Raw genomic sequence first — 23,175 nt, 5'->3', positions numbered from 1 at the left:
TTTTTGTACTCTCTTATTTGTCTTTCTCCTCACTCTTTTTATTTCACCTCAGTAATCTCATCCACTTTCAGAATTTATACCACCATTTGTTATATCCATAACACTTTTATTTCTATTTCCGCTTCTACCTCCATATACAACTCCGAATATCCAATTCACCTGAGTATTACTTCCATTGCATACCATCATCCACTCCTTTTTATTGTAGTAGAATATGCAATGGCTAATCACACAGAATTAATAATCAGATTGCTTGTGTGTTGAGTCTCAACTTTGCCACCTAAAAATCCTGAACAAATTGTTTTTCAGTATTTCTGTATCATGGAAAATGGGTAACAATACCAAACCTCCTAATGTTCTTGTGAGGACAGAAGAGCAAAATGCAAGTCACTAGCACTTAGCTTAAAATATATTAGCTATTGTTAAGAATTGCTTGCTTGTATGGGCCATACCCAAACAAGCTAAACAGAAACCTGGTCATCTTCCTCTTCTTTCACCTCCTCCCACATGCAACAAGAGCAATAACGGGTGCCCTCAAGCTGATTGCAACTGACATCACTTCTCATGCACTATTCTTGGTAAAGAGCCCTGGTGGCTCAGTAGTTGAACACTGGGCTGCTAACACAAAGATCTGCTCCTCCAAAGGTTACAGCCTAGAAAACTATGGAGGCAGTTCTACTTTGGCATATTGGGTTGCTATATGTCAGAAATTGGCTTGATGGCATATAACAACATTCCATGTTCATGGATAAGACAATATTTTTAACATGGAAGTTCTTCCCAGAATGATCATAGATTCAAAGCAATCACAAATCCCCAGTAAATTATTTTGTGGGTATCAACAAACTAATTCTAAAGTTATATAGAGAGGGAACCAAAACCCGCTGTCATTGAGTTGATTCCAACTCACAACAACCCTTTATAGAATTTCCAGGGCTCTAAATTTTTATGAGAGCAGACCAGCCTTAACTTTTCCCTGAGTGTGGCAGTGCGACACTTACTTGACAGTGCCACCAGAGGTCCTGGAAAGCAAAAGAGTTAGAAAAACCAACACAGTATCTAAAAAGAAGAACACATCAGAAGACTGATGCTATATAACTTTAATACTTAATATGCCTCAAGCCAAACACAAAAATAAATTTACAATGCAGTAAGGACCTAACTGTGCATTCTAAAACCATAAATTCTTAGAAAAATTCAGAAACAACCACATCAGGCTTATTTTTTTAAAGTAGACTCACTAATAAAATAACAAATGTACAAATAGCAAAAGGCAAAAAATAAATGAATGTGATATCATAAAAATTTCAAAATTTTATCCACCAAAAAACTGTTACCAAAAATATGAAAAGACAAGCTACTAACTGGTAGAATATTTGGGGGAACTATATATCCACTAAGAATCTAATAACATATATATATGTAAAACTTAAACAACTTAACAGGAAAACAAATAAAATAGGTAAATGACTTGAATAAACACTTTACCAAAAAGGATATTCCAATGACCAACACACACATGAAAAGATGTTTAATATTATTAGCCACCAGAGAGGTGCAAATATAAACTACATGAGATGTGTTTTCACTCCCATTGGGATAACTATGGTGAGATAAAAACAAAATCAAACAGAAAATATGAAATGTTGGCAAGGATATGTGGAAATTGAAACTCTTACAACACAAATTGAAACACACCACATCACTGGTATTTCAAATATCAACAGGGTCACTCAAGATGAATATGCTTCAGCAGAGCTTCCAGACTAAGAACAGACCACAAAAATGGAAGAGGCTGTTCAATTCTGAGGGCTAGCTACAGAAAACCTTATGAACAGCAGTGGCTTATAGTGATGGAAAATGACCCCCTCTAGTTGGAAGGCACTTAAAATGCAACTGAAGTATTGCCTCCTCAAAACAGAATCCACCATAATGATGTGGATGATGAAGTAAAGCTTTCAGGACCTTTATGTGCTGAGGCATGGCTCAAAATCAAAAGAAACAGCTGAAAATAGCTATTAATAATCAGAACTTGGAATATATGAAGTATGAATCTAGGAAAGCTATAAGATGTCAAAAGTGAAAATGGAATGCATAAAGATTGATATCCTAAAAAATTGATATCCTAAGCATTAGTGAGCTGAAATGTACTGGTATTGGCCATTTTGAGATTGACAATCACATAATTTACTGTACCAGGAATAATAAGGTCAAAAAGAATAGTATCATAATCTTCATCAAAGAGGAAATTGCAGGATCTATCTTAAAGCATAATGCTGATGTCATAGGATAATATCTATATGCCTACAAGGAAATCTAGTCAATACAAATAATTTACACACCAACAACTACAGATAGTGTTGATGAAACTGGGGGATTCTACTAAATTCTTCAGCCTGAAATTGATCAACCATGCAATGAAAATAGATTGCAAATGATAGGTGATTGGAATGCAGAAGTTTAAACAATGAAGAAGGAACAGTAGTTATAAAACATGGCCATAGGATAGAAATAACGCTGGAAATCATATGATAGAATTTTATAAGGCCAATGGCTTCTTCATTGCAAATACCCTTTTTCAACAACTTAAACAGCAACTGTATGTATACAGTTCAGCAACAGAATACAAAGGAATCAAACTGACTACATCTGTGGGAAAAAAGTATGAAGAAAGCTCATTATCAGCTATCAAAAGGAGGCCAGTTGTGGAACCAATTGAAACAAATTGCTCATTTGTAAATTCAGGTTGAAGGTGAAGAAAATTAAAACAAGTCCATGAGAGTCAAAATACAACCTTGAATATATCTCAGCTGAATTTCAACATCTGAAGAATAGATTTGCTGCACTGAACACTAGTGACAGAAGGTCTGATGAGCTGTGGTAGGACATCAAGAACATCATTTATGAAGACCACAAAAGGTCATTAAAAACACAAGAAAGAAAAAGTCAAAATGAATGTCAAAAGAGACTCAAACTTTCTCTTGAACACAGAATAGCTACAGCCCATGGAAGAAAAGATGAAGTAAAAGAGATGAACAGAAAATTTCAAAAGGCAGCCCGAGAAGACAAATTACTATGAAAAAATGTGCAAAGACTTGAATTTAGAAAACCAAAAAAGAATACACTCAACATATATGAAGTTGAAATAACTGAAAACACATTTAAGCCTCAAGTTATAATATTGAAGGATTCCATGAACAAAATATTGAATAATGCAGGAAACAACAAAAGACGATGGAGGGATTACACAGTCACTGTACCAAAAAGATTTGGTTGACATTCAATCATATCAGGTAGTAACCTATGATCAAGAACCTACGGTACTGATGGTCCAAGCTGTACTGAGGGTGTTACCAAAAAGCAAGGCTCCAGTATTTGACAGAATAGTAACTGACAAAATAAAAATTGAAATGTCTCAACAAGGTGATGAAGCACTGAAGAAAACTCAAAGATAGCTACCTGGCCAACTGACTACAGTATTTGTGTTGTGCCCATTTTGAAGAACAGCGACCCCACAGAGTCACAGTTTCCTTACTTCTTTGCATTGATGCCTGGGTTCTCGAGCTGCTTTTTGAAATCATACAGAAAATTTCAAACAATATTAATGTCACATGCAAGTAAAATGTTGATAATTCAAAAACAGCTGCATTGATAGTACATCGATAGGACACTGCCAGAAATTCAAGCCAAATTCAGAAGGACATGGCATAAGAAGTATCACTGCTGATGTCAGATGGATCAAGGCTAAAAGCAGAGACCACAAGAAAAGTGTTTCTTGTGTTTTATTGAATATGCAAAGGCATTCACCTATGTGAACCCTAACAAACTATGGTTAATATTCAGAAGAATGTGAATCCCAAAAGGTAAGTCGTTTGAAAAGAACTGAGAGGTTTAAAATCAGAAGAGGTCTGTCAGGGTAGTATACTTTCACAATTCTTATTCAATCTGTAAGCTGACCAAATAATTTGAGAAGCTGGTCTATATGAAGAAGTACACAGCAGCAGGAGTCGAGGAAGATTTATCAACAACCTGCAGTATGCAGATGACACAATCTGGCTTGCTGAAAATGAGGAGGACTTAAAGCACTTGCTGATTAAGATCAAAATGATTAGGGCAAAGAATGTACAGATGTGCTTTATACAATTGATGTATGTATATGTATGGACTGTGATAAGAGTTGTATGAGTCCCTAATAAATTGTTTTTAAAAAAAAGAATTGTATGAGCCCCCAATAAAATGATTTTTTTTTAAAAAGAAGAACTTAAGTACGGATTACAATTCAATTTTAAGAAAACCAAAATCCTCAGAACTGGACATATAAACAACAGTACGATAAAAGGAGAAAAGAACAATTATCAAGGGTTTCAGTTTGTCTGGAATCATTTCATTCAGACAGCACACTGATAAATTGTTTTTAAAATCCTTTTCTTCCAACATTCGTTAAATACTACAGACATATCAGAAAAGATGCTGAGTACTAAAAAGGCCTTCTCAAGAGTATTACTGCTTGAAATGTTAATATAAACCTCTATGAAGACTTTTTCCTCTAATCCCAAGCAATACCTAAGAATAGCTTTCTCCTTAGAGAATTGCTCATTTCTAGGTTACTACTTTCTTTAGAGATGGAAGCGTACGTTTGCTTCTTGATTCCTCAGTCTTCCAATTTCGAACTATTCTCATCAATTCTCTATTTGAAAATGTTTGCAACTTCTTTCATGAACGATCTCAAAACTAGTACTTATAAGACTTTTTTCTACTGCTAAATCTCTTCAGTTCACACAGGTATTCAACTGATACCATTATTGATGTTGTTCCCTACTTATTCTTATCTTGCTAATGTTCCTCAAGTGAAATATCCCCAGGAAATTTTCAGAAAGGTGAAGAGGAGTTTAGAGATTGTGCAGTTATCCTTCACACTGCCCATTTCACTGATGAAAAATTGAGGCCTACAAAGTAAGTTACCTTGTTATGAGTAAAACTAGGCTTAGAACCCGGTTATCTTGACTTTCAATAGTATAGTATTCTTTCTACTATGCTGTTATTAGTCACCTTCTATTTCCATTTGTATCTCTTCAGGATGCCTAATACATACAAATCTCTCAGCAGATGTCAATAAAATAAGCATAAGCTTTTACGAGGAGGTACCCCCCAAAACCAAGAGCTTTTGTAGTACTCATTTTTTCATAGTGCTCATCCCTCCACCCCCCGCCAGGTGAGCATGGAGCAACTCGCACTTAATACACCCAGTGGCATTGCCTGGGAACGTTCTCTAGTCACAGTGAATTTTTTGTGTGTGAAAGCAGTTTTGCTTGAATCTTTCATTTTGGGGGGATGGCCGATTTAAGAGAACAGTGTACAGCTGTGAAATTTTGCTTTCTGCTCAGGAAAATTGCTGCAAAAACTGTTGTGATGTTGAACACAGCTAACAAAAGGAGTGCTGTGGGAAAAACTCAAGATGAGTAGCTTTCTCGTTTAAAAAAAGGTGCAATGTTGATTGATGACAAACTTTGTTCTGGGTGTCTGTCAACTCATAGTGCACTTGGGAGTTTGTTCCACCAGGTTAATCAAGTTTTCACATTGCAGAACAGTGTGCGACCAAAAAAAGGCCTGATTTGTGGCAGACAGGGGACTGGTTTTGCCACCACGACAATGCACCTGCTCATGCAGCCATCTCAATAGGCCAGTTTTTGTCAAAAAAAAAAAAACAAAACAAACAAACTAGCATGCCTCTCTTGCCCCACGCACCTTACTCTCACGTGGCCTTGCTCCATGTGACTTCTTTTTGTTTCCAAGAATAAAGAGGGACATGAAAGGACAGCAATTTGATGAAGTTAGAAAAAGTGAAGAAAAAAACAAGGGAGGTACAGTCAGCCATCCAAACACGAGTTTGAAAAATATTTCCAAGAATGGAATTGCAGATTTGACAAATGTATTAAGTATAATGGAGGGTAGTTTGAAGGTGATAAGGTTGTTTTGTAAAAAATTTAAATACATAGCTTGAAAAAAGTTTTCATTTTGGGGGGAGAGTACCCCCTTGTACATAACAGGAAAATTGATTCAGGTACAGTCAGAAAGTAGGAAAGCAATTTTCTTACTTCTTTGCATGATGCCACCCTCCAGACCAGTTAATTGCTATTTTGCTCTTTCCATCAATCAGGCATTGGGCAGCTGTGATTGTAGCTCCTCCTACAGCTGCTGCACAGTCAAATATCCCTTCAGTGGCTGGGCAGTCATAACCTTAGGGCAAGAATCAGATTACTTTGTAAGAAATGAATTTTACAACAAGGAAAATGTGTTTGAGATGAGACAATTTACCGAAAAGTGACTGCGCTGGCATGAGCTGCAACTGAGACAGAAACATTCTAATAATAGGAAAAGGATTTTTAAAATATTAGAGCTTGAGAGGAAAAAAACCTTACACGTTAACTAGTCATAACCAATAGGTGAAGAAATTGAGGCCTGAGAAATGGTATCTCTTGCTTACATAGCAGAGAGTCAGGTCTGCAACTGAGGTTTCTTGATTCTCAGTCCAGTGTGCTTTCTACTAAACCATGGTGATAGCCATTTAGTTTTTAAAATGTAGTTGTTTAATAAAGGATACAGTAGAAAATTTAGCTAGGCCATAAACCTGTATTCAAGGACATCCAAGTCAGCACATACACAATCAGACTAGATATAGACACCACAATTAGAGCCTAACAGGGGTCCTGGTGGTTATGTTTGGAGCTGCTAACATAATAGTAAGGTCAGCAGTTTGAAACCACCAGAGGCTCCACAAGAAAAAGATGAGGCTTTCTACTCCCATGGAGATTTAGTTTCAGAAACATAAAGGGGAAGTTCTATTATGTCCTATAGGGTTGCTATGAATCAGAATGAACTCAATGGCAGTATAGTTTGGGTTTCATTTTTTTTTTATGGTTTATCAGGGCCTAAACCATTGAAAGACTTTCCCCCATCTAATCCATCACTCAGTTTCACAAAACCCATACCGTTTTCTCAAATGATGTTACGTAGCTAAACCAAGAGATTAATGATTAACACATTATTTAACTGGAGATTTATTAAAAATCACAATGCAAATTATAAATAATTAACTAGTTACAATCTATAGATGAAAGTGTTCTACCTCTCATCATTGTCTTGTTAGTCATTGTCTCATTAGAACCTTACCTAGCCCATAGTCTATGGAGTCGGGGTGGCCATCATCACCATCTTGGCTGACCATCTGGAGATGCTGCAGATAGGCATCTGTATGAAAGGAGGCCATCTCCTCCATGGACGCCACTTTGGGCTTAACAATCCTAACAACAACAGAGAAAACAAAGGAATGTGAATGAGGCAGACCCAGATTATGTTAAAAGTTGTAAAGGAGTCAGCAATCTGAGCAGAAAATACAACTCTCAGATTCTGATTTCAGTAAGCTGAAGTGATAAGCACAATGTGTTTTTCTATCGCACTATATAATCTATACTTCCTCACATCATGTTAATGTACTCACAATGTGAACAATAAGGGGATTGGTTTTCCTTTTGAGTTCATAGGTAGGTAAAAACGAAAGAATATTCATACTTAAAATAAAAATTTTAAATATGCATCAGAAAACTTGTGCTCCACAAGTTACAGCTTTTTTTAATTAATTAATTAATTTATTTTAACAATTTATTGGGGCTGGTACAATTCTTTTCACAGTTCATACATATACATACATCAATTGTATAAAGCACATCTGTACAGTCTTTGCCCTAATCATTTTTTTCTCTTTTCTTCTTTTACATTTTATTAGGGACTCAAACAACTCTTACCACAATCCATACATATACATACATCAATTGTATAAAGCACATCCATACATTCCCTGCCCCAATCATTCTCAAGGCATTTGCTCTCCACTTAAGCCCCTTGCATCAGGTCCTCTTTTTTTTCCCCCCTCCCTCCCCATTCCCCCCTCCCTCATATGCCCTTGGTAATTTATACCTCGTTATTTTGTCATATCTTGCCCTATCCTGAAAGTTACAGCTTTAATGGCAAACCCATAGGCGGAAATGCTTTCATTTTCATTTGAAATACTTTCATTCCTAAGTGGCCATTATAATGCTTTCTGATAATTTTTCACTTCGGTTCTTGTTCCAGCTCTATATTTACTAGCTCAATAACCTTAGGTGAGCTATTTGACCACTCTGCAGCTCAAATTAACTCATCTGTAAAATGGGGATACATTATGAGATGCATATGGAGATTATACAACAACATATGAATATGCTTTATGTATCCCTATCATTATTAATATTAAGGGATAAAAGATAGGCAAAATAAAATGTAAAAGTCCCTTTACTTGTTCTCTCACGTCTGTTTCCAAGAGAAGGAACAGAAAGATTATAACCAGGCTTCACTCAGAATCCGTTAAACTCACAAGCAGTAATAAACAGGATTAAGTGAGAGAATAAAGGGAGTTCACCTAACAACAAAATTTACCACTCCCTACCACTAGGAGCCCTGGTTGTATAGTGGGTTATGCACTGAACTGATAACAAGTTCATACCCCAAATCTCAGAAATCCCAAATAGATGTTCTACTCTGTCCTACAGGATCACTAAGAGTCTGAATCAATTCTATTACAGCAGTTTGGATTTTTTTTACCCCTGTCTGTCCCACATTTCCTCTTCCTGGCCTCACTACTGTCATTACGTTCTCTAGCCCTTGCCATTTAGGTCCAGAGTCATGGTGGCATAGTGGGTTACATACTAGGTTGCTAAGTGAAAGGTTGGCAATGAAAAACCACCAGGAGAAAGATGAGGCTTTCTACTCCCTTCAAGATTTACACTCACAGAGAGTCGGGGGAAGACGGCTGCCATACAGGTAGCTCACATCCAGAACTCAGTGAGTGGCGAAATTTAGGGGCCTAGTAGGGGTATCAAGTCTGTCTGTCGATTCCCAAGACAACTCAGAGTACTTCTCTGAAGCAGAAGCGGACACCCGTGGTCTCTTGCGTGATGCTCAGAGTGCCCACTCTGCTGGCACCACAGGGCAGCCAGGAGCATTGCGGAGGCAGCTGCCCTGCCTCGGCGCTCTGTGCAGAATCACCAGCTAGTACCCCCTACTCTGCCCATGATGCCCGGGGTCCCATGTGGGTGCTCCAGCCGGTATATCGCCCCCCTGCAGAGATTCATGCCCCATCTGGGCACCCCTTGCTGACCAGCCAGCCAGACGATCCCCGCCTCCTCCTGGGAGGCTCGTGCCCTGGCGCCACAGCATAATCAGGTAGATGGCAGATGATGCTGCCATGCCTTTGTGCTCCCACAAACCGCCAATCAAACTGCCTCCACTCCCAGAGGTCTCAACCCAAAGGTGCCCACCCCATCTCTGCGCTCCTCACAAATCGGCCATCCAGCTCCCTCCCTGGCTTTCTTCCCCCCACCATACATACATGCAATGCACACGCACACACAGAGGTTCCCATCCTGCCACACCGTTTCAGGCATGCCAGGGAGCGGACACAAGTCTGGCAGCATTTTCTGCAGTTGTAGCATAGGGACCCAGGCCTTTGGGACTTGCCTACTGCATTCTCCCTTCTCCCTGCTCAATCCACCCCACCCTCTGTGCTCCAAGCAATGGATCAGCACACCAGTAGCGGCCCCCCCTCCCCACCCGCCTACCTGTGGGAAGTACTCCTAGCCAGAAGTAGATCACCCAATCCCCAACCCATCCCCAAAATATGTTCCCCTTCACTTGAGTCAACACTTTTTATCAGACCGCAGTGTGCATAGCTGCAAACAACAGCCCCTAAGGAGACCTGAAGGTGGCTGGAGCACAAACCGTAGTTCAAGGGGAGAGGGAAACCCCAGCAGGACAAAGGTGAAACACAACCTTACAAGGAAGTTGGCTAAAAGCAGCCTGCTGAAACACCAGTACCAACCTCCCAAAGAGAGAGCCCAGGGCTCTGAGACACCTGGGAAAATGGTACCTAGTTCCAATAAATCGACCAAATACCAGCAAGCTGCTACAACAGTTTCAACAAGAAAAGAGAAACAAAATCCAATGCCAGAAGACCACCTGGACCTACCACAGAAAGAAATCTTCAGGATGCTGCTTGGAGCTATACAGGACATGAGGGAAGCATTATAGAAAAGGGAGAAAATGATAGAGAAAATAAAGGCCATGCACCAAAGGGAAATACAGGAGTTAAAGGGCGAGATAACAAAAACTAACAGCAAACTCACGGACTTCGCCCAGATATGGAGGAGGCAGAGAACCTCACCAGTGACCTAGAGGATTCTCAAGAAGAATTTAATAAACATGAGAAAAAGTCTCACAAGCCCATCAGAGAAGCTGAAGAAAACCTCAGAGCTATGTCTGACGCTATGAGAAGGAACAACATCAGAACTATTGGCTTGCCGGAGGAATGCACATCAATGAAGCCAACATCCAAAATAGTGATGGAATGCTTGGAGGAAATTTTCCCTAGCTTAAAGAATGAAAACCAGGCAACTATCCAGGTGGCCGAAAGAATACCAGCTAGACAGAATCCCAATAAGAAGGCACCACGACATAAAGTTGTTAAACTAACTATGAGGAAAAGGGGAAAATTGTAAGAGCAGCTAGGGAAAAACTGGCAACCATATATAAAGGCAAGCAGATAAGAATATGCTCAGATCTATCAGCAGACACTATAAAAAGAGCAGACAATGGAGCAGCATATTCAGAAAATTGCAGGAAAAATACCGCAAACCCAAGAATACTCTATCTTGCCAAATTAGCTATCAAAATTGATGGAGAAGTGAGAGTCTTCCTGGACAAGGAAAGTCTCAAAGAATATGCTAAAAGGAACCCAGCACTACAAAAGATCCTCGCCAACCCAGTATGGGCAGAAGAACAACGCTCACCAAGCACATGCAAGAGACCATCCCACAGAAGAACTCCAACCAGAGACCACCAAACGGAAAACAGCTCCCTAGATAACACAGGTTCAACAATGGAAAGAAGGCAAGAATGAACCACTAACACACATATGCACAACCCATGGAAAAGAAATGGAGGTAAGAAAACACCCAACATAAGAGGGATAAAATGATATTACAGAGTCCACAAATAGATGTAATAACCCTGAATATCAATGGATTGAACTCAGGCTTTAAGAGATAGAGACTAACAGACTGGCTTAGAAAACACAATCCCTCCATCTGCTGCCTACAGGAGTCACATCTCAAGATTACAGACAAAAATAGGCTGGGAATCAAAGGCTAGAGAAAAACATACCACGCAAACAACAATTCAAAAAAGCAGGGGTTGCGATCCTAATCTCACATAAAATTGACCTCAAAGGACAAGGGACACTATATAATGCTCAAGGTAACAGTACACAAAGAACTACTATGCATTCTAAACATTTACTCACCAAACAAGTGTTCAGCAGAATATTTCAATCAAACGCTCCAAAAGATGAAAAAAGAAATTACAGCCTCAACAATTATGGTAGGTGACTTCAATACACTGCTCTCTGAGAAAGATCACTGGGAAAGAAGCTCAACAAGGAGGCTAAAGATCTAAACACTAAAATAAGACAATTTGACCTGATAGATATTTACAGAGCTCTCCACCCAAATACAAAAACAATCACATTCTTTTCAAGCCCACATGGCATATATTCAAGAGGGACCACATGCTAGGGCGTAAGTCGAATCTACATAAATTTAAGCACATGGATACCACACAGACCTCTCTCTCTGACCACTGTGTGATAATATTGGAAATCAACAAAAGGAAGATAAAGAAATCAAGGGAAAAAATTGAAGAATGAATAACTCTATTGCAAAAGGAGTATACACTGGTTCAGATCAGAGATGAAATTAGGAAATTTCTAGAAACCAATGAGAATGAAAACATGACATACTAAAACTTATGGGACACAGCAAAGGCAGTCATCAGAGAAAGTCTCATAGTTACATGCTCACATAAGGAGGAGAGGCTTATGACAGATACACTGGCACAACATTTACAGCAAAGAGAGCAGAGTCAACAAGATAATACAACTAATAGCAAAAGAAAATAAATCATAAAAAGTACATCTGAGATTCAGGAGAGAGAAAATAAGAAAACTATGGGGGGTGGGGGGGGAAATCAATGCTGTTAAAAGTTGGTTCTTCGAAAGGATACACCAAATAGACAAACCTCTCACGAATTTGACCAAAGAAAGAAAGGAACACATTTTAACAGCAAGGATGAGGGGTGAAAGAGTAGATATTACAATGGAACACAGTGAAATCAAAGGATACTTACACAGTACTATGAAGGACTGTACTCCAATGAATTCAAACACTTGGAAAACATGGACAAATTCTTGGAAAAACAATTCTTCCCTAGATTATCACTACTGGCCGTCAAGAACCTCAACAGACCCTTATCAATAGAAGAAACAGACAAGGTTATCAAGGGATTACCAAACAAAAATCACCTGGACCAGATGGGTTTACAGGAGACTTCTATCAAGCATACAGGGAAGAACTGACACCAATCCTACACAAACTCTTCCAGAACATAAAAAAAGATGGCAAACTCCCAAATTTCTTCTATGAAGCTAGTATAACTCTGATACCTAAACTGGGCAAGGATCCCACAAGAACTGAGAACTACAGACCAATTTCCCTAATGAATATTGATGCAAAATCCTCAACAAAATACTCGCCAAGAGAATACAAAAATATATACAACAAATAATTCACCATGACCAAGCAGGATTCATACCAGGGATGCAGGGATGGTTCAGTATACGAAAGACCATTAGTAGTATTATAAGCCACACTGAAATGAAAAAGTATAAGAACCACATAATATCGATAGATGCGGAAATAGCATTCGCCAACATCCAACACCAAATCATGTTTAAGACACTCAATAAGCTAGGAATGGAAGGAAAATTCCTCAATATAATAGAAGCTATATATATAAAAACCAACAGCCACTGTGGTAGTCAATGGAGAAAAGACAAGATCAATTCTTCTGAAAAAGGGAACTAGGCAAGGATGTTCCTTGTCCCCATTAACATCGTACTGGAGGAAAAGAAAGGACATCAAAGTTATTTGTCTGAGGAAGGAAGAAGTGAAATCATCGTTATTCACAGATAATATGATTTTATATATGGAAAATCCTAAAAGTTCCACAAGAGGAGTACTGGAAGCAATAGAGGAATATGCCTATCAGGTTACAAGATCAACAAACAGAAGTTTATTGCAATACTGTCCACATCGGACAAGGCCACAGAAGAGGGGATCAAAAAAAGGGGTACCCTTCACAATAGCCAAACACACATTGAAATATCTAGGGATATACCTAACTCAAAAAACAAAAGATGTGTTCGACAAAAACTACAAAACACTATTAAAACAAACCAACCTCAACAATAAGCGTGACCTCAACAAATGGAAGGAGATCCTATGCTCGTGGATCAGTAGACTCAATATTGTAAAGATGTAAATTCTACCTAAAGCACTATATAAGTTAAATGTTATCCCAATCCATATTGCAGCATGTTTCTTCAAAGAGTTGGAAAAACAGATTACCAACTTCATATGGAGAAGGAAGAAACCGCGAATTAGCAGAGAACTGCTCAAGAAGGACAAAGTGGGAGGGCTTGCTTTAACCGACATTAATATAGACTATACAGCCACAGTGGTCAAAACACCATAGTATTGGTGTAATGATAGATATTCAGACCAATGTAAAAGGATTGGAAACCCAGAAATAAAATCATCAGCATAAGGACAACTAATCTTTATTAAGGGGCCCCCAAAAGATCAAATGGAAAGTGGATGCCTTCTTCATTCCATGGTGCTGGAAAAATTGATACATAGCTCCAGAAAAATGAAGCAAGACCCTTACCTCACTCCATACACGAGAATAAACTCAAGATGGATCACAGACCTTGAGGTACAACTATTAGGGCCATTAATGAGGGCATTGGGACAAAGTTGAGAATCTTGGCTCAGGGATTACATACCGTATATACTCGTGTGTAAGCCAAGTTTTCAGCACAAAAATGTGCTGAAAAACTGATGTTCGGCTTATACACGGGTCAGTGGTACGAATGGATGTCATCTGGTCAAGCCTGACTAACAAAAGGAGGAAATCTCATGAAGCCTGCCATAGAGTTAATAGCAAAGTGGGTTTGAGATGCATGGAAAGACATTCCAGAAGACATGGTACAACGTGCCTTCCAGAAATGTAGTATTAGTAATGCTATGGATAGCATATGGTAACCCACTAAAAAGGAGGGGGGGGGAAGACATGGGTAGCCTGGGGAACAGGGCACTAACCCACACAGGGGGAGGGTGCTGATTGTGTCTCCACAGGGAAAGAGGGACCAGACTTCAACCCGGAGCTCCAAAACAAGAACACAACACACTGACATGAAGCAGGGAACCGATAGAGAGGCCTGAGGGGCCGGCCCCATTACCAACTGAGTATACAGCACCTTCCCCCTCATAAGAATTAACTTCAGAGGACAGCACTGAAGCTAAAGCTCAAGGAGAGGGAACTGTCTAATTAGAGCACACAGGAGCCAATGAGGGGGGCAGGGGAAAAAATAGTGAAGCGCATCCTGGCTGACCAAGTCCTGAGGACAATGTTTCTGCTCAGAGCAGCAATGCAAAAAGACGACCACCAGGCCAGCCTCATCACAGGACACAGCATCTTCATTGACCCATAGCACCACTGGGGAGGACACTAGAGACACACGGCGGGAATTGTGCCCGCCCTGAGTCACTACAGCAAAGCCAGCCTCTGGTGGCATGCAGCAGAGCAGCAGGGGGAGCAAAGCAATGAAGTCCCCAGGGATAGATGTGGGGCCAGGGCATGGCACCGCACCAGACTCGACTGGAAAGCACTCATGAAGGACAACAAATAAACCCTCAACTGTTTATAGGGTTTTTTGTGTTATTGTTGTTGTTGTTGTAGCTATTGTTTTATTTTCTATTGTTGCTTCATTGTACTCGGTCTTGTGATGGTGCATATTATTGTCGCTGCATGTTTACCTGAAAGGGATAGGCGGGATATACAAGCCGGAGGAGAGAACAAGGGGATGATAGTTCCAGGGGGATGTGGGAGAGGGGGAGGAGGGGGAAAGGAAGTGGGTGTGAACAAACCCAGGGACAAGGGAACAAGTGATCCAAAATCAGTGGCAAGGAGGGTGTAGGAGGCCTGGCAGGGCTGGATAACGGACAATGTAACCAAAAGGAATTCCTGAAACCCAAATGAAGGCTGAACATGATAGTGGGACACTAGGAACATACAAAGAAATAGAGGAAAGAACTAGGAGGCAAAGGGTAGTTATAGAGATCTAAATACAGGCATATGCAGATGTAAATATAATTATATACGATGAGGGGGAAATAAATCTATGTACATAAATTTATAGGTTTAGTATTAAGGAAAAAGATAGACAGTGGGCCCCTATGTACTCCCTCAACACAAGAACACTTTGTTCTAACAATTCAGTAGTATGAGATGCTCACCTTCCTGGCACAATCACTGAAGACAACAGGTGCACAAGCAAATGTGGTGAAGAAAGCTGATGGTTCCCGGCTACCAAAAGATATAGCATCTGAGGTCTTAAAGGCCTGACGATAATAAGGCAGCCATCTAGCTGAGAAACAACAAAACTCACATGGAAGAAGCACACCAGCCTGTCCCGACTAGATCGCTGAGGACAAAGCAGGTGCATAAGCAAATGTGGTGAAGAAAGCTGATAGTTCCCGGCTGTCAAAAGATATAGAATCTGGGGTCCTAAGGCTGGAAGATAAACAAGGGGCATCTAACTGAGACACAAAGAAGCCCACATGGAAGAAGCAGACCAGCTTGTGAGATCACAAGGCATCGAAGGATCAGGTATCAGGCATCAAAGACCAAAAAAAAAATAATAATAATAATCGTAGCATTGTGAATGAGGGGGAGTGCGGAGTGGGGACCCAGAACCCATTTGTGGGAAATTGGACATCCCCTTGCAGAAGGGCCATGGGGAGGAGATGAGCCAGTCACGGCACAGTGCAGCAATGATGAAACATTCAATACTCCTCTAGTTCTTGTACGCTTCCTTTCCCCCTCCCCCCATTATCATGATGCCCATTTTACCTTACAAATCCAGCTGGACTGGAGGATGTACACTGGTACAGATAGGAACTAGAAATGCAGGGAATCCAGGACAGATGGACCCCTCAGGACCAGTGGTGAGAGTGGTGATACCCAGAGGGTACAGGAAAGGTGAGGGAGAAAGGGGGAACAGATTACAAGGATCTACATATAACCTCCTCCCAGTAGAGAAGGGGTGAAGGGAGACTTTAGATGGTGTAAGATGTGACAAAATAATAATGATTTATAACTTATCAAGGGTTCATGAGGGAGCGAGGAGAGGGGAAAAATGAGGAACTGATACCAAGGGCTCAAGTAGAAAGCAACTGTTTTGAGAATGTGGATGGCAACAGATGTACATATATGCTTGACACAATGGATGCATGTATGTATTGTGATGAGTTGTACGAGCCCCCAATACAATGATTTTTTAAAAGAAAAAAAAAAGATTTACACTCTGAGAAACCCACAAGGTCAGGCTAGCTAAAATTTAAAATATACATGACAGCCATGGGATATACTGTTGTTTATAGCCTACTACTAGCATCAAGAAGGACAGAAGAAATCCTGTAATTCAACCTCAAATGTATATTACTGTAGTTCAATCTCAAAAATAAAATCCATTTGGTCTCACACTTAATTCTACCCCCAATCTAAGGATAATTAGTTCTTATAATGAGGTCCTGCTGAATGCTCACCCTCACAGAAGGTATAGTTGCTATAGCAAAGTATGGTGAAGAAACTAGATGGTGTCCAGCTTTAAAAAAAGAATAGCATCTGGAGTCTTCAATCAAGCAGCCATCTAAGTGAGGCATCAACTAAGTCTACATGGAAGAAGCACAGCAGTCTGTGTGATTCAAAGACTAAGCAAGAAAATCCAAATCTAAAGGAGTGAAAGTTATCAGGGCTTAAATTGTGAATACACAATTTGCAGAAGGCTATGGATGACAATGAGATCCCAAAATTCATCTGCAAGGCCCCCACATGGAGTGAGTCTCCAGTGAGCCCTTCTGACCAGAGTCCAGGGATGTGAATAGCCTTGCTCTTAGAGAGCACTGGAAACTTAAGATGTAAGACCTCATCATTTGATCTACTGTTTGACCCATTTGAAAGTTGTCATAGTTTTTAATACTTCCTTTCTTTTTTACTGGAGTTTTTCACTAGTTTACTTTGTTATTATTGTAGCTCCTTTTTTATTTTGCATGTTTTCCAGTTTATGAAACCCCGGGTAGGTAAATCTATGGGAACAGTAACTGAGTTAAGGGATTAATAGCTTACTGAGGATATAGGAAAGGAGTTTGGAGGGAAATGGGGAGAATAATGAGTGTAAAAAGGAAACAAAGTTCTAGAACTGATTGTAGCAATAATTATACAACTCTTTAATATTAGTGAACTATAAATATTAATGTATGATATGTGAATTATATGTCAATAAAACTATTGAAAAAAATAAGATCCATACTTCAAGAAAAAAATGTCTGTATCATCAGAGGTGATTTTTTTTTTTTAGTTTCTTGGACCATGTTCCCAGATCCAATAGCTCCAATTTCTACTACTTTTCTATTTATTTAATAAATATCAAAAATCAAAGTCACTATTAATAAATATCTCCCAACTTAACAGTAAAGAAATAGGACATCTTTGCTATGCTTTCTGGTTTGTCATAAAGGTTTTGGGAAATGGTAAATAACTTTAATGGAAAGCATATAATTTTTATGTTTGCCAAATACATAGATGGCTTCAAACAATGCCTGAACACACCAAACCATGAGAGCAATGTAACCGCAAGCAGGAATACATGAGAAGATTGGGCTACAGGGCCAGCCCCAACCAGAGCCAAACTGACCCCCTCCCTAAATGTATGTGCAACAGACCACACTAAACCTACAGGTGAGGTGAGGGGCCGGCACATCACGTCCACATGGAAGCAAACTGAAAAAGAAAAAGATAAAGGGATAGTCGGTCTAGACCCCATTATCGGCACACCAAGCCCCGAGGATGACGTTCCTGCATGGAGCTGCTAAAACACAGAGATGTCTGTAGGGCCGACAACAGCTCATAACATGTTGTCCCTTACTGGAGCATACTGCAATAGAGGACAATACTGGGGACATGTGGCAAGGAGGTAGTGCGGTCTGAACCCCCCACAGTGGGGCAAATCAAGAAAGGAACACAACAGATCAGCAACTGAAGCAAAGCCCCTAATGAGCTACCAAAATAGACTTCAGGCTAGGAGTGGCAAATCCTGGAATTCCCCCAGGACCAATGGGGGAGTCATAAAGGTCAGTGGAAAGACCTGGAAGTATGTATGTTTTTCCTGTTTTTCTTCTTTTCTTTTTTCAATCTTTTGTTATCTTTTTGTTTGGTCGATGCCATTGTTGGTATGCCCACTTACATAAGACAGGCATGGGACCTGTCTTGAGGAGAAAGCTTGAGGAGAAAGCAATGGGACCAACAGTCCCGGAGGGACCTGGTGGGGGAAGGGGGCAGGGGAAGGGGGCGGGGGAAGGATAGTGTGAGCAAACAACGCCATAGACAGAGGAACAACTAGGGAATTAAAACCAACAACAGGAGGATATAGAGATCCTGGGGGTGTTAGAGCAGCAGCAATCTAGCTAAGAGGAAGTACTATGAGGCAGAAGTAGGACAAGCATGATGAGGCAGAAGGAAGGTAAAAAGAAACAGAAGAATTATCTAGGAAGCAAAAGCTATGGACAGAGGCATAAGCATAGATGTGTCCATATGTAAATACATTAATCCATAAAAATAGAAGTATTGGCCTATGTACATATTTTTATAAATAATACACTGAAGTAGTGGATGGACTTCAGGCCTCAGCTCATACCCTTCCTCAATACAAGAACACTTTGTTCTGTCATTCTGTGATGCCCACCCTCCTGGTACAATCCCTGAAGACAAAATGGGTGCATAAGCAAATGTGGTGAAGAAGGCGGATGGTGCTCAGCTATTAAAAGATAAGTGTCTAGGGCAGAGGTCCTCAAACTTTCTAAACAGGAGGCCAGTTCACTGTCCCTCAGACCCATTGAAGGGCTGGATTATAGTTTTAAAAAAAACTATGAACAAATTCCTATGCACACTGCACATATTTTTTTAATTGTTTTGTTAGGGGCTCATACAACTTTTATCACAATCCATACAAACATCAATTGTGTAAAGCACATTTGTACATTCATTGCCCTCATCATTCTCAAAACATTTGCTCGCCACTTAAGCCCCTGGCATCAGCTCCTCATTTTATTCTCCCCCTTCCCTCATGAACCCTTGATAATTTATAAATTATTATTTTGTCATATCTTGCCCTGTTCAGCGTCTCCCTTCACCCACTTTTCTGTTGTTCGTTGCCCAGGGAGGAGGTCACAAGTAGACCCTTGTAATTGGTTCCCCCTTTCCAACCCACCCTCCCTCCACCCTCCCGGTATCGCCACTCACACTATTGGTCCTGAAGGGATCATCCGCCCTGGATTCCCTGTGTTTTCAGTTCCTACCTGTACTAGTGTACATCCTCTGGTCTAGCCAGAATTCGGATCATGATAGTGCGGGGTGGTGGGGAGGGGAGAAGCATTTAGGAACTAGAGAAAAGTTGTATTTTTCATCGGTGCTACATTGCAACTTGACTGGCTCGTCTTCTCCCCTAGACCCCGCTGCAAAGGGATCTCCAGTGGCCGACAAATGAGGTTTGGGTCTCCACTCTGCACTCTCCCCTCATTCACTATGGTAACACTTTTTTGTTCTGATGATGCCTTATACCTGATCCCTTCAACACCTCATGATCACACAGGCTGGTGTGATTCTTCCATGTGTGCTTTGTTGCTTCTGAGCTAGATGGCCGCTTCCAAAAGCAGAGCTGATATCAAAGAGTTCAAGGAAGAAAATGTTTTGAAACTGATTGTGATAGCGATTTTACAACACTGCGTGATATGATTGAACTACAGAATGGTGTGATGTCTGGCTTAGCTCCTAATAGAATGGTTTGGGAAAAAAATGAAACAGGTCTCACACCTCACATTATATACAAAAACAAACTCAAGATGAATCAAAGACCTAAATATAAAACACACAACCATAAAAACCATCAATGAAAAATAGGGACATGCTTAAGGGCCCTAATGCCAGGCATAAACACACTACCAAACGTAATGAAAAATAGCCACACTACAGAAGACAAAATAAAGGGCTGGGGCCTCCTAAAACAATGACATTTATGCACATCGAAAGAGTTAAAAAAAAGAAGCCACGTATTGGGGGGAAAAATTACTAATGACACATCAAATAAAGGGCTAATCTCCAAAATTTACAGAAAACTACAACATCTTAAGAAGAAAAATACAAATAACCCAAACAAAAATTGACCACCCTGACAATTTACCAAAGATGACATAGAGGCAGACAGCAACCCTCTGAAAAATGTTCATGTTTATTAGCAATAAGAGAAATACAGATTAAAACAATGAGAAAACACCTCACACCGACACTTCTATCAATCAATAAAACACAAAATAATAAAGAAGGGATGCAGAGAGATTGGAACCCTCATACATTGCTGATGGGACTGTAGAATTATGCAACCACCAGGGAAACGAGCATTGTTCTTCCTGAAACAAATGCAAATGCAATTACCTGATGATCTTGCAATCTCTCTACTGGGCATGCACCGTAAAAAAATAAAGAATAAAGCACAAACAGACATCTACGCACTATGTCTACTGCAGCAATTTCCACAATAGCAAAGAGCATGGAAACAATCCAAAACACTAATTACAGAGGTGTGAATAAACAAACTCTGTTTCACGCATACAATTTAAAAAGACGACTCCTGTGAACACCCAAGGGCAACGCTAGAGAACATTGTGCTTAGCAAAGTTAGCCACTCTTAAAACAGATAAAAAATTAATGACACCATTATTACAGGAAGAGTGAGCTTTACCCTAAAAGATAAGACTCCGAAGACGGTGCCTCCCCCAGGAATAGGGGTGGGGGCAGGGGCAGGGAGAGAGGAGGGAAAGGAAATTATAAAGGGAGGACAGACAGAAGGGAAAAAGAGAAAGTCACATTCATGGAAGGTTTAACGGGATATTTATTATTGATTTCATTTATTAGCAACTATATATAACATGCTTCTTATAAGCCAAAATAAATATATACGTAAATAAATAAAAGCAAGAGCAAAGGGTCACAGCCTTAAAACAAAACAAAAAAACACTCCAGATTCCTTACCCCTCAGATCTAACTATTGGTCTGAGTGGCTTAAAAAAAGGAGGGAAAGTAAAATTGCATTTAGGAGTCTTTAGTGATAAGCAAGTTCATTTCAAACATATGAAAAAAAAAGACTATGCTCAAGAAAAATAACTTACCTCATTTGCTTATGCAGCGCGTATGCTTCAATCAGAGAATGTACCATACTGGCCTAAAAAAAAAAAGCAGCATGCAAAAAAAAGGCAGAAAATAATCTGTGCTTAATTTCTCTTGAAAGTGTAATTGAGCACAATCCTATGTTCTCATCCTCTTGAACCTACACTTTAGACAATATAGGTATTACCTAAATGGCTAAAGCGAAAACACCAGACCTTAATTAATTTTTCTCCTCCAACTTCTTCCATACGACTTCGGAGATTCTCAAGTAAAGCCACACCATCCTCTCTGTGCCAACCTCTCCCTTGTGCCCCCCACCCCACCTGTCCTTTGGCACCCCGCCGATAAACGCTGCTCTCGGAGAACACTTCCTCCACCCAATATTACTTCACAAATTTGTCACGAAGATCTTCCCAAACTCTAAAATCCTCGGCGCTTCCAAAAGCCGCCCCACCCCCACCCCCTCTGCCCGGTCGACTGCCTCCATTGCCGCCCGCCTCCACCAAAAAGCCCACGATTTTTCGTCCCCAACTTTCTCACCCGTTTGGGGACTTTCGACAAGGAGTCGCACATCCTGACATACTCAGGACTGTAGATGTAAACCGGGGCCAGCGACTGCCCACCATCCTCAGACTCCTCCATCTTCCACTGGCAATCCTTCCGTTAAGATCCGGCTCCTCGCAGACTCAGTTCGAGACGAGTTCCTGCTCCTGTGAACCGTCGCAGGTGCTCTCTGGTCAACATTCCCTCCTATTCCCGAGCTCTCCGGAAACGCTTTCCCCGCCCCACATCGACTGAGAGAAAACAATGCGCCTGCCTCCGTGGAAACCATCCAGTTCAAAAGAAGGTTTGGTAGCTATAAATTTTTTAAATTCTAAATAGTTGTCCAAAGGGATAGAAATTTACAGCAAAAATAAGTCCAGTCAAAGCCAACCATCCTTGTTGCCCAACGGGGCTATTTGTGATTAGGTCAAACCACCTGCAGAGCATGCTGGGAGATGTAGTTTCCAGTAGTTTGAGGCAAGGAAGAGTCGCGGCTTGCCGCCAATTTGATTTTTAGGGCTAAAACACATAACCTCGGCTCTTTATAAAGTCCTTGCAAATACATACTTTTAAATACTTAAAGATGTAGCTATTCATGAGTTTACCATAACCTATTTCTATCAGCCGTGTCTTCCAATGACAAAGTGGGGGCGGTGGGGAGGAGGGAGAGGGGAGAGGGACAGACAGGATTTAGCTCATACAAGGAATCAGGAATCCTAGTAGCACAGTAGTTAGCGCTGAGCTGCTAACCAAAGGATGGGCAGATTGCACCCGCCAGCTACTTTACTTACTTTGCTTCTAGAGAAGAGGATGTGGCAGTCAGTTTCCATAAAGGTTCTAGCCTTTGAAACCCTGCGAGGCAGTTCTATTCTGTCCTATAGGGTAACTATGGTTTGGGTTTTGTTTTTGTTTAATGAAAGATATAAACGATTTTTAAAATTTGACCAGTAAATCCTCGTATTAATATTAGTTCATCAGTTCTCATCATATGGTAGTTAACAATTTCAAATAATTTACTCTGGCAAATGTTTCCCAAGACACTGGCAGGTTCTGATCAGTATATATGTACTAGAGTTTATTTATACATTCCTCAACAGACAGGGATTTTGGTTATTTCCATCATTTTTTGCTATTGTGGATAGTGTG

The 23,175-nt window shown here is 40.3% G+C and overlaps 1 protein-coding gene across 2 annotated transcripts; it reads right to left on the bottom strand.

The window, feature by feature from the left end:
• Positions 1–1,085: 1,085 nt before the first annotated feature.
• LOC142435903 (histone deacetylase 8-like) lies at positions 1,086–22,414 on the bottom strand. 2 transcript variants are annotated; one of them, XM_075539958.1, is made up of 4 exons: positions 22,027–22,414; positions 21,489–21,541; positions 7,171–7,301; positions 1,086–6,237 (listed from the first exon to the last, which is right to left on the bottom strand). In XM_075539958.1, the coding sequence occupies exons 1-4, from the start codon at positions 22,126–22,128 to the stop codon at positions 6,092–6,094; spliced, it is 432 nt and encodes a 143-aa protein (XP_075396073.1). In that variant the 5' UTR covers positions 22,129–22,414; the 3' UTR covers positions 1,086–6,091. The 2 variants fall into 2 exon arrangements, with proteins under 2 accessions (XP_075396073.1, XP_075396074.1); XM_075539959.1 differs by lacking the exon at positions 21,489–21,541 and having other exon boundaries at positions 22,027–22,184.
• Positions 22,415–23,175: the final 761 nt, after the last annotated feature.

The sequence above is a fragment of the Tenrec ecaudatus genome, assembly GCF_050624435.1.
Source record: "Tenrec ecaudatus isolate mTenEca1 chromosome 7 unlocalized genomic scaffold, mTenEca1.hap1 SUPER_7_unloc_1, whole genome shotgun sequence".
NCBI classification, from domain to species: domain Eukaryota; kingdom Metazoa; phylum Chordata; class Mammalia; order Afrosoricida; family Tenrecidae; genus Tenrec; species Tenrec ecaudatus.
The sequence above is the reverse complement of the archived record's forward strand: the minus strand, read 5'-3'. Positions and strand labels throughout refer to the sequence as shown.

Coding starts and splice junctions, on each gene's coding strand:
- LOC142435903 (XM_075539958.1), bottom strand. CDS start 22,128: ATGGAGGAGTCTGAGGATGGTGGGCAGTCGCTGGCCCCGGTTTACATC. Junction 21,542..22,026: donor TGTCGAAAGTCCCCAAACGG/GTGAGAAAGTTG, acceptor TTTTTTTTTTAG/GCCAGTATGGTACATTCTCT. Junction 7,302..21,488: donor GCGCTGCATAAGCAAATGAG/GTAAGTTATTTT, acceptor TGTTGTTGTTAG/GATTGTTAAGCCCAAAGTGG.